This window comes from Stegostoma tigrinum, chromosome 18, assembly GCF_030684315.1.
Source record: "Stegostoma tigrinum isolate sSteTig4 chromosome 18, sSteTig4.hap1, whole genome shotgun sequence".
Classification (NCBI taxonomy): domain Eukaryota; kingdom Metazoa; phylum Chordata; class Chondrichthyes; order Orectolobiformes; family Stegostomatidae; genus Stegostoma; species Stegostoma tigrinum.
The window spans coordinates 16620336-16638587 of NC_081371.1; the positions used below are offsets into that span (position 1 = coordinate 16620336).

The 18252-nt window shown below is 39.8% G+C and overlaps 1 protein-coding gene across 3 annotated transcripts in view; it reads left to right on the plus strand.

Moving 5' to 3' along the window:
* scube1 (signal peptide, CUB domain, EGF-like 1) overlaps window positions 1-18252 on the plus strand; it is a 271582-nt gene that overhangs the window by 142310 nt on the left and 111020 nt on the right. For 2 of the 3 annotated variants that reach the window (XR_007249346.2, XM_048548867.2), the window contains exons 6-7: window positions 2861-2977; window positions 9534-9623. Coding sequence is in view for 2 of the 3 variants with exons in the window: in XM_048548867.2 (XP_048404824.1) it covers window positions 2861-2977; window positions 9534-9623 (207 nt within the window). In the remaining variant the exon portion in view is untranslated. The remainder of the gene's footprint in view (window positions 1-2860; window positions 2978-9533; window positions 9624-18252) is intronic. The other variant, XM_048548868.2, reaches the window with a different exon arrangement.

Here is an 18252-nt window from a genome sequence, read left to right on the forward strand (position 1 = left end):
CCAGCACAGGCATGGCAAGCTGAATGGCCTGCTGCTGTGCTACAAGTTTTTAACCATTCCTTGTCTCCTCCTGGTTTAGCAGGAGTTCAACTGAAGCACTACCATTTCACGGGCAGGACTCCACCAGAAGGGCAGTATCAATTTTGCCAAGTCCCATCATACCTTTGTACTGTTATCACTGTAGTGAAGTGGGAACATGCCAAATCCTGGACCATTGACATCAGTTGATCCACAACCTCTGCTCAGCAACTCCTAAGAATTTGGCAGAGCCAATCAACCTTGTAGCAAATTCTATTATCTGCAAAGTTAGATCAGCTAGATGCAGTGACGGTATTGAATCCAGAATAAACCAGCTTCTAAGGGGTCCACCACCATCCCAGTAAATTTATTCTTTGCGCAGTGCATTATGCAGACCGTCATGCCCAGTTATTTGACCAAAGGGGCTATAGAGTTTGGGCTGATCTTAATATTCTAATCGCCATGAATGTGAAACAAGTCTTGGAAAGCAATTAGGGCAGGATTTTCTGGATTGTGGGGTTTCTTGTTCTGCCAGCCAGAGTCGGGAATGTATCTCTGCTGACATTGGCTATCCCCACCAGCTTAGTGCTGCAAGAGGTTGTAAGCGGCTGGAGGTGGGATTTCCTCATGAAGGTCTGCTTCAGAGAGCTGCTAGTCAATCTGACCGTCCGGCTGCTCTATAGTGCCAGCAATGCCAGGAGCAGGGCTTCCAGCAAGCTCTAAGTCCCAGAGTCTAGGACTCAGTAAGTTTGTATCATCTCATGGCAGCTTTGAGAGTGGAGGCTTAGGGAAGAGGGGAGAGGGTTGTGTGGATCTTCCAGGAGAGGTGAAGGCACAGGAGGCAGCCCCTGTAACAACAGGTAATACCTGACCTGGAGAGGGAAGCAGCTCCATCAACTTGCCCTGCCTGAGGCTCAAGCAGGATCACTCGCCATGTTTCCACTTTTCCCACAACTTCCTCTACCACTTTTGGAATAGAGACAAAGCAGGAAGCAACCCTTAAGTGGCCATTTAGTGAGGGACTTATTGAGACAATGGTGAATAGGCCGGCCTAAAGATTCCCCTTCCGACTATAACACTGGAGACAGTCTCTGCAATTTCTTCCCTTGCCTCCCGCAAAGTCCTTGATCAGGCCTAGGGGTTTATCCACCTTAACATGATCTAAGGCTGCAAACACCTCCTCTCTAGTAATATGCATGCATTCCAAAACATCCCCACTGTTTCCCTTATTTTCTTAGCATCCATGATTCTCTCCTCAGTCAATAGAGGAGAAATATTCATTAAAAATCTCCCCCAACTTGTGGCTCCACACGTAGACAGCCATGCTGATTTTTAAGGGATCCTAATCTCTCCCTAGCCACTCTTTTTACTCTTAATGTAGCTATTGAGGGATGGCGGTCTCATTCTCAACTTGTTTAGACCACCAGCAGCATGTTATTGTGGTGTAGAACTGACTCTTGTAATGGAGAAAGTGATTGTACCAAACCATGCCCTGGTAAAATTCAACTCTTTGTCATATCCCACCTTGCGTTTCTATTTTAAGTTCTGTACACAACTTTGCACATTCTTCTATTTCTCATCACTATCAACATGTTATATGAGCTAGCTGGACTCCTGGTCATGATAAGGCAAATTTGCTGTCATTTTACTGTTTTTGAGTTAGAATCTGTGAGTTTTCTGTGTCAAGTGCAGGAGCGGAGAGCCACAAGGGAGCCTAATAAGAAAAGGTTGTTGTCTTGAACGAGGTGTGATTTATTGCATGACTGTAACCAGATACAAGTTGTACTGGTATGATAGACATTGCTACAGAGACGGTTAGGACAGGTGGATGGTTGGTCTGTCTCCTTCCAGGACCACAGCTATTCAGCCTTTTCCCCCCACGTCTTAGAATATCAATATATTGGGTGTAGCTTCTTGCAATCTTCAACATGAACTCTTTTAGAACAATTTCCCTCTGAAGTCAGCCAGTGCTCCCTCCGCTCTTGTCTTTGCTGCTTCCTTCACTCTGATTCATCAATGCTGCTGTACCCAACAAATTGTAGTGGCTTTCAAGATGAGGCATTACATATCTTTACAGAATGCTCGTCCTTATTGGAAATCTTAGTACTCGAAATAAAGGTTTGAAATATTTCTAGAGCGAGGAAAGTTAATTCAAGTTAAATCAACAACCTTACCAATTTACCACAAGAGATTTATGTCAAAAGATGTGCAGCAGGATTGCTCTCTGTCCAATTTGGACTAGACCTGCCAATGTTCTGTATATGCAGAAATTCCTAAAAGTTGACGTTAAAGTTCTAATGTTGTTTATCTAAATTAATCAAAATTAATTTTCTCGTTTTACATCTGGTGGTTTTGTAGAGGCATTAATTGTTATGGTGCATAATGAATTTGTACCAAGAGCCAAGCAGATGTGAGAACTTAAAGCATAAATTCACATTCCCTGTGCTGCTATGCTTAAGATTAGCTGGGAAGAAGGTGATGACCCTGGGATGTTCCAGAAATATTAGCAACCTTAAGCTCCATATGACATCCCAATTCTCTGTCACCCTACCACATCAAATTGGGAAAAAAACCCTGTAATTATTAATAATCTGGCATGTAAACACAATGTACCATTCGCAATAGTCAAAAACAATTCTTTGGCTTAGTCAGCTGACCAAATAGAATGCTTTAGCCAACAGTCAAAAATCAAATTAGCATCAAATGAATGAATGATAACATGACTCTCTTTCAATGGCAGTACAATATAACTGGGAGTGTGGGAGTACAGAGCTATGAAGTGAGCTATGTAATCAAGCACCCATGTTTAAATCTTTGCCTTCCTACACTTTCTGTGTAACAGTAACCTGTAACTATGGAAATGGGGGCTGTCAGCATACCTGTGACGATGCGGATAATGGACCTGTGTGTGGCTGTCATCAGAAATATGCTCTGCATTCAGATGGAAGAACATGCATAGGTAAGTGAAGACTCAGTACATGTTTTAACATTTGGACCGATAGAAAAGTTGTACAGCACATGAACAGTGCAAGGACTTGCTCCACTGCTTAAATGCTATAGGAGTGAGGTTTCTTGCATCAGCTACATGAACAAGTGTAACAGGTCATGGAATTTTGCCTCGTTGTTCCATGGGTATCTGATTACTGAGAGATTTTGTAAAGACAGCAAATAATTGGCCAATAGTGTTCCGACTCCTCAAGTAGCTGTCATGTTGGAACTATTTCACATTGCACAATATGACAGTTAAGGATCTGAGATCGTTTTGAATTATATGACATCTTTTGAAAAATTCTCATTCATGTACCTATAATGTATGACCCTGGAGTTGAAAGTAAGCTTAAAATCAAGGTATGTTGGAATTTTGTGAACTGAGATTTCTCATAAGCTTCAAATATGGATTCCTTACAGGCTAGCTGGTAGGTTTATATCTGACCATGATTCAATTTTCTTCTTGGAGCAAATGTTAATTAACATGAACTGAAGAGTTCTGCGTCACATGTAGGTTAGCACTTTTTGTTTCATATTTCTGTGCTTTAATCTTGCTTATGGTGCTGCGATAAGATTACTTGAATGTAATAATCTAGCCAGTAAAAAGGTACATAACTAGTTTCTCCCTGCTCCACACCGATGTCAAGTCCTCACTTGACAGACTTGTTCCTTCTGAAATGAAGGAAGGGTCTCACCTAAAATTTTAACCTATAGTTCTAACCTCTAAGTGGGTTCAACTTCCACTCCAGAATCTAGGTTCATAAAGCTGGCTTGTGTTTCATTGCAAGAGAGTATGTCGCATGTCAGAAGTGCTTTCTTTTTTTGGGTGGTGTTTACTTAAATCCTGTCTGCCTCCTTGAGTAGAAGCTAAACATTTCATAGCCAATTTGAAGAAGGATAATACAGCCCCTCAGTGTCTTGCTCAACAGGAACATGAGAAATGGATGCAAAATGCTGCCAATGCCAGAAATCTCAAAATAAAAAAATCTAATTACAGAAACACTTGGGATAGAGGTTACCAGACCCGCTGAGCATTTTAAGCATTTTCAGTGCTTATACATTTAAATCAGTTGATATTGTCGTCTTCAATGCTGCCATGGGACCTTACAAGCTCCTATTAACCTGCTGTGTTTCCTACATCACAGCACTCTCAGAAGTTAAAAGATATGTCATTAGTTGTAAAGTGATTTGGGATGTCCTCAATTTGGAAAGATTAAATCTATCTCTAACGTTTTGCCTTTCGATTATCAAATATTTTACTTCTGAACAATGGACAGGCAAGATCATAGCAGTTCATTTTCACTTGTGCGTGAACTCGGTCTGCCTGTAGATGTAATATGCAGCACTTAAAGTGTACCTTGATTGACTTTACTATGCCTTCTCTAAGTGATTTTTTTATGCTTGGAGTAGGGTCAGTTGTCCATAAAAGTCAAAACCGCCCTATATGCGTATTGAGATTCACTGACTTGAAATCACTTACCCTACCAAAATTCTTTAAGACCTATTTGTTTCACGTACATTTGGTGTCAGATTGTGAGGGCAGGACAGACAGACAGCAGATTAGTCATATCATCAAGTTACCTGAACGTGAAAGATTTGTCATGTTGTCTTATTTTGTGAAAGTCCCACCCAGCTGAGAAGCTACCAGAGCCTCAGCAGATTAATGACCATCCCCATTTATGAGCAGAGCCAGTTAGGAATTTACTCCTACAAATTCTGCACGGCAAGAAGGAATTTCTTTGATCTCTTTCTGCAGACACAGCAAGAAGTCCCTAAAGACAAAAGGGAAATAACTCAGTAAAAGAGCATTTTGTTCCAGAGAATTGATGGATAAAGTATCCTCTTAGAACAAGCTTGCAAAACAAAGTCTTCATTTCTGAAGACTTCTGAAGATTTTTGAAGGATTTCTGAAGAAGGATCTTGGCCTGAAACATCACTCTTCCTGCTCCTCTGATGCTGCATGGCCTGCTGTGTTCATTCAGCTCTGCACCTTGTTATCAACCTTTGTTTCAGATTGGTCATTTTGACCACTAAGATGATGATTGCCTGCATGACTGTCACCAATGTTGATCGATATTTTGTTCTGGATGAAATGTCACTTGTGCAAATATTAGGTTCTCACATTATGCCATCAGACTGAGAGTAGTTCATGATGTCAATAGAAATTGTCAAGCCTCAGGAAAGTTCTGCACCAATGCTTTGCTTTTCATCGGGCGATGACCGATAGTTCTAAAGTGTAACTTGTGAAATAGAAGCAGAGTTTAACATGCTTTATCTTGGGTGGGAAAGGAAACATCCAAGGCTGGAAATACTGCAGGTGATCCTATTTTACCAGTGGACCCTTAATGCACTGGTATGACAGTTATTTGTCTAAGTTTTACTTGAGGCATCGCCTTCCTTAAAATAGGAGGCATGTGATTTGGCTTTCAGCAGTGGAACAAACTTTCACTGTTCATCTTGCTACCAGCTGCCCACAGATTTTTGTGGCCTCATCAGAGGAGATTTACACTTGCCAAGCAACTTGACTGGCACTGTACCTTTCAGTAATGAGGCCCTTTAACCTACCACATTGTAGATTCCCCACTGAGACGTTCTGTGACTGAAGTCTGAAATATAAGGTAGAAAATATAAATTACAGTTAAATTACAGACAGAATCAAGTAACATTTGGGAAATATAGCTGCACTTGAGGGAGAAATAAAGTCAGAAATTTTAAAAACTTTATTAAATCTGAAAGCTTTGTTTTCTTTTGATAACTGAAGACCCCACATTTGAAAATTTAGTTTTTTGACCTAGAGGGGCAGTAATTTCAAGGCTGAGCCTGTTGGTAGGATCTGTAACCACACTGGAAGATTCCTGCATCTCTGGTGGCAGGCTCATGATTTTCATGTTTAAATGCATATAAATATTGAAGCTTCTGCCAGATTTGACTTCACTGATGCCTCATCACTCTAACTGCAATAAATGCAGTCCAATTATTGCCAACAGTAATTTCGAGGCTTTGGTGTCTAGTTTCAAAAAAATTATTTTTGCAAACTTCCCAAATTGTCTTGCAAGATTATTTCGGAGAATGCCGTGTCAATTGAGCACAGGCTTCTCTCTTTACAAACAAGCCAATTTAACTTTGTATTTGAATTCGGTAATTAATGACTGATATTTAACCACAGTTAGAGATTTAATTACTTTAAGGACTCTGGGATATTTGCAAGATACGTAATTTCTAACTTTTAAAAATGCATAACAAAATATTCCTCAGTCATGTTTTATTTTGATGTTTAGTTATTTAAAAGTAGCAGATTTAAATGTATCGCTAAATATAACTGGTAGTAATATGTTTCTGCAAATATAAGGCAGCTAGATTGCAATATCAGCAAACCATGGATTATTGTGAAGAATAACAATTTTTAATTACAGATCTGATTTGACTTGAAAATCTTTGAAAGTAAGCCAGAGACAAAATCATCAAAACACCCATATCGCTCTTAAATTTCTGAAGTATGTATCAGCATTTTATAAATGGTCTGCCTGTTATTGTTACAATTAGCAGAGAATAATTTAATCTGGAGAATTCACAGTGAAATGTAGTCTATTTTGAATTTCTGGAGTAAACTACTTTCCTCACCACAACACCGAACAATCTCTCGAATGGTTTCAGAATTTTGCTTCCACTATCCCAACTGAATGATCATCCCAGGACTTAATCGTGTGTGCCAAGACTTTATGTTGTGGTTTCCATACTCCTACGTTTTCTACACAGACCAGGTCTTGCTCCCAATTCTTTCCAGATGCAGTTAGTAATATTATCTGTTATCTATGATTATTAGGTCATCAAAATTACAAACTGTCAAAACAAAACCAAATTACTTGGGCCAAAAACTCTCAATATTTTCAAATAAGACTCACAGATACGCTGATTCTTTTTTCAAAACTGGTGAATTAGCAAGGTCTAAGTGCAACAATGGAATAGTGGTGGTGTCGTATGTTGTGTTAATTGGGGAGGGTGGTGGTGTGGGTGGTTGCAGGTTGGTGGGAGGAGGGTGAGGGCTGGAGCCTGTGAAAACCATAAATGAAACTGGATTGTGGATTAAATTCACAAAACCTTTTGCAAGGTAAGATCTTTTTCTGCTTTATGCTGAATTCTATTAACAGCACTTTAAATGCCCCATTATGTCTATCATATTAACCAGATGTTACCAATGTCATATTTTGGTTTGCACTCTAAGACCAGTAAGGCTCTGGCGAAATCTGTCAAACCTGTAAAATCAATGTTTGCTATGAGGCCTTGGTTCCTTTCTAATAATTTTAGCTGTACTGATAGCTTAAATCCTAAAATTTTGAATGTTAAATCTTATGATATGCTTTTTGGAAATTAACCATTGCATGCACCTCCTAACACGCAATATGCTGAACTCATAAGGACCATGTTTCAGTGACTATGGAATATATCCCTCTAAGAATATTGCTCAGAATCAAAGTATGCAATATGTTTACCAACACTTAGAACAAGCCTCGGTTGCATTCTATTAAGAGAAATGTTACAGTCATCAAACTAAATAGAGTACCTTGAAACTCAACCAAGGTAAGTTTTATTTCATTGTGTATATTTTATAGAAGACGTGTGTCATCTGTCTCACTTAGCTGCTTGTATCAAATTGGCCTAAGGACATCATTTGAGCTCTGCTGCACATCATAATGCGAATGTATTAGCTGTGTAATTATGTGGTGCCTTTTCTGATTATGTTATTATGTATGTCTGCTGTATAAATATGTTTAGAATGTTACATTTCAAATTGTTTTTGTTTCACAGAGAAAGGATGTTGTATTTTAATCAGATGTTGATAAAATACAACATATTTTGTGTGTTGACTTGTCCTAGTCCATTTTGTTTTTCACAAAAGCTTCAGATCTTTTTTGTGTTTTCTAAGGTAACACTTAAGTCAGCTAAGGCTGATGGCCTTGAAGATTCCTGTTTCTTGGTCATATGACCCATGTTACTTTAACTGCCTGTGCCAACTTCTCTATATATAGTTCCTCCTTTAGGCAAACCTTTACTTCCTCTGCTTTCTGGTGATGGTTCCTGATTGCCTGTCTTGTCTGAGCATTGTTGATTTTGATATATAAGTGACTCTTTTAAACAAAAAAAAACTTTAAAGAAAAGAAACACAAAATAAAGCCTCTATTGCAGCCTGATCCCATGGAGATACTGGTTTCTATATATATTGAACAAAAAATATCGCAACCTTGTTTAACCTTATAGTGGTGCCACTGAAACACTTTTCCGAACTCATCTAATTCATTAATGCTTGCCATCTGAAGTGATGTGGAATTGTGACATCACTGAAAGATTGCAAATGCTCTGCAAAGTCACCCTTAAACTGCAGCCTTCTGATTTTTTAAATAAAAAACTAGCCTGTTTATTATTTGCCTTCTTTCTGTTCTGATTGCATTTGCTGCATGTGTAAACACTAGAATCTTTGGTTACAATTTCTTATGATCGTCTTATTTCTTGCATATCATTCATACAGCCCATCTTAAGCTGTCTGTTCCTCCCACTGAATGTCTGGGAGGAACCCTGTTTTAACTTTTTTGCTCCTTCCTCTCCTGCCGTTGAATTATTCTGTTTAATTTTCGCTAATGTAACTAACAAATTTAATCCAGTTCTAATTAATATTCTAATATGCATCAGTTTCTTTCTCCATCTCTCCACTCCATCTCCCCCTCCTCTCTCTCGCTCCCCACCCTCACCTCTCTGACCCTTGCACATAAGCAAAACACTAACCTTAATGGCTGTGTTGCTAACGTTTTCATGTACTGACTCCTATTGACTGCACGTCAATTCTTGCCGAGGCCACTCCTTGGAACATTGTTTCTAGTCCTGACTGTTTAGCCAGTTGTGATGTGTTCCATAGACAAGCAGGCAACCAGCACTGCCCCGATTAATGTTTTCCTGTTTGCATGCAGATTGGAACCCTCCCTGCCACCTCCATCCAGCACACACACTTTTTCTACTTTTTGTTAATGTGGAAGATTATTGTCTTCCCATTATCTATTCATCCATCACCGGGTCCTTGCGATCTGTCTTTACCTGTAAGATTCTCTTGATGACCAATATTAGTCTTCAAAAATCATGAACTCTTTTATCTCCTTTCTTTTTTCCCCAAGACATTCTTGCATTGGAATTGCTAATGTTATCTCTTATCCCCATTCATTTCCTATTTTCTATGTTGCCATTTCAAATCTTGTGATAATGCTTAGTTTCTGTGCAATTCTTTGTAAAAGAATCTTGTAGTTTTCTTTTGCAGTAGTTTTAAGATTCTACCTTTTTCCCTCTTTTGTTTTTCATTTTAGATTTTCATCTGACTCCAGGCAGGATTAACACTCTAACAAGGATTTAGTGCTTCATGGCTTACTTCTTGATTTTTTTGTTTTGTTTGGTTAGTCAATGCCAAGCAGCTGTCATAGGCGGCAGAAAGATTGGGCTCCTGGTTAATCGACTGCTCCATGTTTGTCCCCTTACTTGTGTTTTAGAGAAGGATGAGGCTGCAATTGAGAGCTCTGAGTACAATGCCACGTCAGTAGCTGATGTGGACAAGCGGGTGAAACGGCGGCTGCACATGGGTAAACCTTTTCTTCCACTTCCTTTGTTGTGCTAACGCTTGTCTGTTTTTTTAATATATATATATATTTCATCTTTGTGGTAAGGTCACAAATTAAAAGGTTTCTCATCTCCACCCTATTTAACAAATGGGACTTATTTATTTTCCTGTTTCCTGTTGTGCCTCCCCCGCCACCAATAAATGCTAATTACTGGGCTTTTAAGCAACTCCATCTAATAACTGTTATTTTCCATCCAAACACGAAATGGAAAATTAGATGAAAGAGGAGTGGGTAGCTGGAAAGCTTTAAACGTGCTGTCAACATTTTGGATGCCAAGACAATTGTCAAATTTTATTTTATGCATGTTTTTGTTGGGATGAAAAATTAGTCCAATTTGTGACCTTTTCTAAAATCACAATTTCACATGTCTGTGGTGCTCGAAACATTCAGTTTGTATTAAATTGATCCTTGAGGCTTATTGATACATCTGCTTGACTGACAGAAGGACGTAAACCTTAAGAGTCAGGTAGTTAATGGCTTCAGTATTCGTATTGTGGTGATTTATAAACAAAACTTCTGTTCTCAAAATTTAAAGTATTAAGCAATGAGCTTTATCATACAACACGACATATTGTGATGTCAAGCAATCAGTCAGCAGTTGGTCTGCCAAAACTTCTGTTGCAAAGTTTATTATGTCCTTGTCAATCGAGTAGTTATTTTTCATTTTGCATTTGCAGTACTTAGATTCCTGACTTAGCAGTCGCCCTAACCTAAAGTTTGACATTTGGACTTCTTTGTCATCCACTGTTCACAAGCCGCAACAAATAAAGCCTTTGCATGAAACTATATCCTCGGAGGGCTCTGCTGTTAGCATGGATGCATCGTCATTGTAACCATGTGAAATTCAATGAAGTGATCACAAATTAACTTGCAGCTTTCACCATTACACTATGAAATAAAAACAACACTGATATCACTCCCAAGTATTGTTGTTATGCTTTGATGCTTGTGTTGTTCATGTAAAAATAGTTTTGATAACTGGGATGCGTTGCCTTCAAATACAGAACTGTTCCAGTAGCTTTGTCCATTTGAGCTCTAAAGTGTTACCTGAAATTGAGACTTGTGTGAGCAGTATGAAAGAGAGTGCCATTGCTCCAGAGCTGGGATGCCAGATGACAAGATGTATCATGGATTTTTACAATAACCATCTCTTTTTATTATCTCCAGTCCCAGGATTTTGATAGCAAAATTAGTTACATTTCTACCATTTTATCATTCTGGCCATTGATGGAAGTCTCTCTGCTTGGCTACTTTTGTCATAGACATTAACAAGGATCCAACCTCTGGATTCCCTTTTGAGCCTGATACGCATTGTTTACAACCTGCAAAAATTATTTTATTGAATTAGTTCTGGATTTCAGGCATCTCTTAAAATGTTTCTTCATGCACTGTCCCTGCAGTTGGACACTCCCAGTATCTTGTCATGTTCACTGCCTTCCTAACCAGAGCAATATTGTTTAGAGGAGCAGCAAAGTAGTAGGTTTTATGTTTTACTGTGCTCTGTGGAATTGAAATCACAAGGGGTTTCTTGTTGTGCAGAATGTGGTGAAGCCAAATAAGTGACAACAGACTTTCTTTCCCAAGCAGTGAGATTCCCGTTTCTTACCTTCAATGTTTTCAAAAAACTGCAGCTTGAGCTTGTGAAACTGGACATCTTCAAATGCACTGAGGGGCATCACAAAGGTTTTAATATAAATGTGACCAAATAATTCTTGATTGGATCTTCACTGCTAGTCTTCAAGTTGGTGTTGTTTCTTCTCCAGGAGTAATACATACATAGGTCGTGCAGACTTGTTGGCCAGAATCTTCCTAGCCTCTGAACGATGTGAGCGATGATGAGAATGTTGGGAAAATCATGCCCATCAGGTTACAATCTGCACAGCCCATTCATACGCAAACCCTAGAGATCACCTAAGTATGAACATTTCATCATGAGCCTTTGATAGATCTGCAGAAGGTGTAATTTCTCAGATTTTACAACCTGTTTGACCACACCATGTGTAAGGATTGAAGGAGATGGAAGATCAACACTTCACATTCAAATCAAAGGATCACAACTTCATGTAAAATATTTAGTAAGCCTTCTGTTTGAAATCAAAACAGAAGTTGCTGAAAAAGATCAGCAGGTCTGGCAGTATCTGTGAAGAAAAAAAAGTCATTGTTTCAGGTCCTGGCTCAAACGTAGGCTGATTTTTCTTTTCTTCTTCACAAATGCTGCCGCACCTGCTGAGCTTTTCCAGCAACTTCTGTTTTTGTTCCTGATTTACAGCATCTGCAGTTGTTTCAGTTTCTTTTATTTCTTCAGTTTGATATCCTTGTGCTTGCTAGGTGTTGTGATATTAAATGAAGTACATATGAATTTTGGTTTATGGGCAAATGCTATTCATTATATACTGGAAACATTGAGATGTTGTTAAGGGATGATGACATGGGAAGTAAGTCAGTGTTACCTCCTTTCAGGCCTTGCTTACCCAGATGATTCTATAATGACCCATAATTTGAGTCCTTCTGCAATGGCCAATATGCACCCTGTTTCTCTGGGTTATGTCATACTGGATTCGGTGCCTTCCCCATCATGCCTGTTAGTTTTTATACGAGAGAGGACATGGAGAGGAAATGTAATGGGAGTGGGTGATCTGATTGAAGACTAGTGAGAGGGAGGTGGATGGTCAGTTCTGGGGTTTGGGACATCAGCTGGGGGGTGAGTAGTGAAGTCTTGGTTATTAGTTGAGGGTGTAGAGGGCTGGGTTATCAGCTTCAAGTCATTGGGTCAAGTGGGTGTGTAGTAAATTGAGAGTGTTGTGTGTTGTATTGGGTTCAGGGATGTGGGGTTGTTGGTTCGGAGTGTAGTTTAGGATGTGAGTGGTCAGGTTGGGAATGGTGGGAGTGCGGTGTTGTGGGTAGCTGTTCAAGGTAGTGTGTTTGTTTGGGTAGTCGGAGTGTTTGGGCGTCGGGCAGGGTGTTTTGCAGTAGATATATAGGCTTGAGGCACAGTTGGGGTGGTGGGTTGTATTGTACTATTAATCACAGTTAAAAATGTAATACTTTTCCCTTAAGTATGTGGGTAAGTAGCACACATCTAGCTAAGTCACTAATGCAGAGATTGGGTGTGAGAGACATTCGTGGAGGGTTCCAGCAACAGAAATCAATGCATCAGAATTTGAATGCCAGGACAACTGCACTGCATGTACATATTCTGGGACTACCTCAGGGTCCCAACACCCACTTACAGAGACAATTCGCTGTGCTTTCATACATGGAGAAGTTCTGGTTTATGTGCAGACAACATCCAGGCTTGAGCTGATAAGCAGCAAGTAATATTCACACCACACCAATGCCAGACAATGGCTGACTCACTCTTGATTCCCCAAAGCCTGTCCACGATCTACAAGACACAAGTCAGGAGTGTGATGGAATACTCCCCACTTGCCTTGATTGGTGCACCTCCAACAACATTCAAAAAATCAACACTGTTCGGGACAAAGCAGCCTGCCTGACTGGCACCACACATTTATCATTTACCCCATCACCAAATGGTGCACATTGACAAGTGGATTTATTGGAAGCTTTATTCCAGGCTGCAAGCATTGCTGAGGTTAAGTAGATCACATATTTTCTATGGGCAGGGTCAAGACAGCATAGCTATGACTGACGAAGATGTGGAGATTCAGAAAGTAACTTTGGAGGTGGCTCAGTCCTTGGTCTGATACAAATGGGTAGGAGAATCCTGTATCCTAAATGGACAAGTAAGAGAACTGTAAGAAAGCTAAGCAAATTGACCACAGTGTGTGCCTTAGAAAGTCCTTCAAAGAGTGAAAGATAGTCGTTGAGGGCAGTATGGAGGACAGGTAAACTCTTGAAACTATCCTGCTCAGTGCCAATACTAAGGACGGTTCTTCAGGCTGAAGAAGGACTTGAAACGAAAGAGGAAAAGATTCAATAATTGTGATTTATGCAAGCACCAACAATATGGATAGAATGAAGAATGATATTATGGTGAGGGGGGAGAAACAGCTAGGGACAGAATTATGCAGCAGAGTTGTCCGAAACATGAAGGAATTGGCATCAGGATGCTAACATCAGACAGATTAATACGTAGCTGAATGATCGGTGTGGGAGAAGTGGGCTACAGTTTGTGAAGCACTGACTATTACGGAGGAAAGAGGGAGCTATTCCATTGGGATGGGCTTTATTTGAAGCTTACTATTATGAGTATCTTGTTGAACTGAATAACTCGGGATATAGATAGGGCCTCAAATAGTCAGAACAAGTGGAGAGAGTGATCAGCAGGATAGGTGGTAGGTCAGGTGAGAGGCAATTTTGGAAGTTAAAAGGAAGTGAGAGATTTGTGTCGAGTAACTGTAGGACAACAATAATCAGAATGTGAAAAAGGAATGAACAAACCTAGAAGGGCACCAATAAATAAGGCCATGTGTTATGAGCAGACCCTTGGTGACTCTTGCCCAATCATTATGATTCCAGATGAAATACCTCATCTGTTGAGTTCCTGCATGAGAAGGGGTGAACTGGTTCCCCTTGATTCACCAACCCCAGTGGTTGGTTGCAACAAGATTAATTTGAAAAAAATTCCTCCCATTGTAGGGAACTTTCTCAGATCTCTTATTTTGTTTTGAACAAAGCCTATTTAAATATGCTTTCTTGGGTTAACAAAAAGTGAATTATTAATTTCTATACATGCAAGAAACACGCATGCACACAGACACACACAACAAAAAACTTTCATTCTAATCAATCTCAGTTGTTCATGAAAAGTGAATAGGATGATATTTCAGCCTTATTGGATTGCTTATGTAGCATTGACATTGGCAGCAGAACCATCAGTTTTTGCAATTGTTAATTTACAGGCTGGTTGAAGTTCTTCAGCCCTAATGTTTCTTAACTGGTTTTCAGCACTCTCTAAGACATTTTCTCTTTTGCCTGCTGTTCCCTACTTGTAAATTCCACAGCACACCAGGCACACTCCAATTCACAGCAGCCTAATGACAATGCAAACTGGTTTTGAAGCCTTCTTTTAACTTATTTTTGTGTGTTTTTGGAAGGGAAAAACACAAAAATGGAGTTGGTTCTCTGCAGAGTTTGATGTGGGGCTGAGGCTAGATCAAGTTATTCAGCCCCTTCGTTATCTTATGTTGCTCTGTTTGACTTTTCTTTGACACTTGCATTCCTTTGGTCCTATACAGAATTTATGCAACCTGCCTACTGAATTTACATCTGCGATTCTTTTTGTCTTTTAATATAGAACATAGATCAGTACAGGCCCTTCAGCCCAAGATGTTGCACCGAACCTTTACCCTAAACCCAAGGTCTATCCAACCTCCACCCCTACCTTATACTATCATCCATGTCCCTGTCCAAAAGTTGCTTTATTGCCCCTCATAATGCCAACTTCCCTACCCTCTCCGGCAATGCATCTCACGCCCTGACCACTTTCTGGGAAAAGAACCTACTTCTGAGGTCTCCCCTATATCCACCTTCACTTGCTTTAAAACTATGCCCCCTCGTAATAGCTACCTATACCCTAGGAAAAAATCTCTGGCTGTCCACTCTATCTGATCATTTTGTACACCTCTCTTAAGTCACTTTTCATTCTTTGTCATTCTAAAGAGATAAGCCCTAGCGTTCTCAACCTTTCCTCCTAAGACCTTCCCTCCATTCCAGGCAACATCCTGGTGAATTTCTGCATCTTTCCTGATACTTGCACATCCTTTTTTTTCAAAAAAACAAAAAAAATTGAATTAAGGGTGCAATGGGACAGGTCTATTAATAAAGGATGAGATCAGTGTAGTAGTGAGAAATTATTTTGGCCCATGTCAAGGTGTCAAATCAGTTTCACTGAAAGTTTGGGGGGGTGGGGGGGAAAGAAGTAATGGAAAAACCTCACTGAGGAATGTGTAGTTCACCCAATAGTAGTTAGAATAAAACAGAACAAAATAAAGAAATAATGGGGGTCTGTAAAATTGGACAAATCAAGTTGGCAACAGAGGTCATGAAGAGGAGCTCATTGAGTAGATTTGGTTGGTTTCTTAAAACAATATACTGAATTAACCAGAGAAGAAGCTGCTTAAGACCTGATACTGTGTAATGACACAGGATTAATTAATAGCCTCTCAATAAAGGATCATCTAGGGGTGAATGATTGATAGGAGTCATCTTTAAAATTGCCTACTTATCTACTGGCAACTTTTCTGACCCTGGCCTATCCTGATTTTGCCCATGAGGAGAAAGCAGGGAGACGTTGAACACCGAAGTGTCTGCTCCTGCACACACCAGGTTGATAGGATCGTTTCACTCCTGATGGTCAGACCGGGCAAGATGGTGACTCCACCAGGGCCTAAATGCAGTGGGGGTTGGATGTCAGTCACATGAGCTGGATGGGGACCATGTCAAAGGGCTAGTTGCAGTTGAAGAGTCATTGGTGAGTTGTGTGTTCTGTTTGACCTTTAACCAGGAGTTAGGTTAGATTACTATCCTCTACCCTTTGCTAAATACCCATTAAGCTTAAATAAGTCAGAAAACCCTGAATTCTACAACATTAATGGTGTTTTCTGGACAGTTCCAGATACAGGAGAATTGCCAATGTGACCTTCAATTTCCTCGGTAGTTCCCATACAGTCAACACCCCTGGCATCCCACAAGGTCCTAACATGCAACTTCAGTCTTCACTGCTCCAAGACTGACGGCTATTAGAATATCTGGGCCAGTAACTGCTTTCTCTTGTACTGTGAAGTTGTTTGTCACTCCTTCCTTGAGTTTTAGTTCAATTCCTAACTGGGTTTCTTTTGACACTGAGCAATGCAATGAAAGCACAGTTCCTAATCTGATAAAACCATTGCATTTGCTCACGTATGAAGTTTGAAGTTTGTGACACATCCATTAGTAGATATACTTGCATTCAAGACTGCCTAATCGGGGTCATTAATTTTACCAAGGAAATATTTTCGTTTCTGTCTGGGTGGAGATTTATCAGATTCATTAATAACTTTGTCTGAAGACTTTTTCTTTGGAACTGGTAAAGGTTTCAGTTTTACTTTGGGGGCACCTTCATAAATGGCCAATGCTTCTACAAATAAAACATGTTGCAATGTTTGCAGGACACAATGTACACCTCTTGGTATCACAGAGGTGGTAGGATTTTATGGTGTCTTGCAGGTTCCCTCCCATTTGTAAATTCTTTTCTGAAGCTTCTTTTATTTTCCCATGCTTAAGGAACAGTTTGGTCACCGAATGTTTCCAGGACTCTTCTTTATCTCAGTATTATTCTGTTCTGTTTACATATCTTTGTTTCTTTCACAAGCTGCCTTGCTTTTTCATAAGGGAAGATCTTCATTTAGATTGTACTGTGTCTGATGGGGATTCCGCAGGAATACTGACTAGATTTGAGTCTCAAATAACTCTGCTCTATTTCCGTAAATGCATCTTCCGATGGCTTGCGAAGAGGCCATTAATACAAACATTTACAGTACAGTTTTTTCTGTTGACTTTTGGCTCATTTGAGAATATTCTTGTTCCTCACCTTTAAGCATGATGCAAGGCTTTACAGACTACTTCAAATTTATCTGATGTCTCATTATTGCTGTCTTGCAATAACATTGTCTGTTCCTATGGATTAACCTGTTGACCGGTTAGCTTCAGGCTTACTATCCAATCCTGGAGAAATTTTGTATCACAAGAATCCTTTCCTCCATAGCACCCAGTTCTTGAGCAGTCGCAATTTAGGATCCAGAGTTCTTCAGTAATTTACTTGCTGTTTTAAATTTTCCTTCCTGTATTGGAAGCTAACCTGCATTTCTCAGTCTTCTGCTGAATTTCAGTGCAGTCACTGTCTTTCGCAGAATCTCTCTGCTGTTTGATGTTTACTTCTTCGAATGCAAAATCATTGAAAACTGCTTTGCTTTAAGTTATTTTAAGTTTGGCATTCCCTTACCCCAGAACCTCAAGTATTTGTAGCCACTCAATTTGGGTTTGTTTTTCTTCTCAGCACCCAAATATAGACCTTGGGTCCAGACCACATGAGTTTTTATTTTAAGCTACTTGTGCTCAAAAATCAGTTTTCTCAATGCTGCCTGCCTAGTGCACCGTGAAAATTTATTTTTACCCTCTTTTTTAAAAAGGTTGATCCCCAGATCCAAAATCTTTGCTTGGTTCTTAGATTCAAACTTGCAATTGCGAGGTTGGGATGTTCTTCACAGACCACCTCACTTACGTGATGAAATCTTGAGGGTCAAAAATCAACTTTCAAAGTCATTCATTGTCTCAACATAGAGCATAGAAAATAGAACATTACAGCACAGTACAGGCCCTTCGGCCCTCAATGTTGTGCCGACCTGTCATACCGATCTGAAGCCCATCTAACCTACACTATTCCATGTACGTCCATATGCTTACCCAATGACGACTTAAATGTACCTAAAGTTGGCAAGTCTACTACCGTTGCAGGCAAAGCGTTCCATTCCCTTACTACTCTCTAAGTAAAGAAACTACCTCTGACATCTGTCCTATATCTTTCACCCCTCAATTTAAAGCTACGCCCCCTCGTGCTCGCCGTCACCATCCTAGGAAAAAGGCTCTC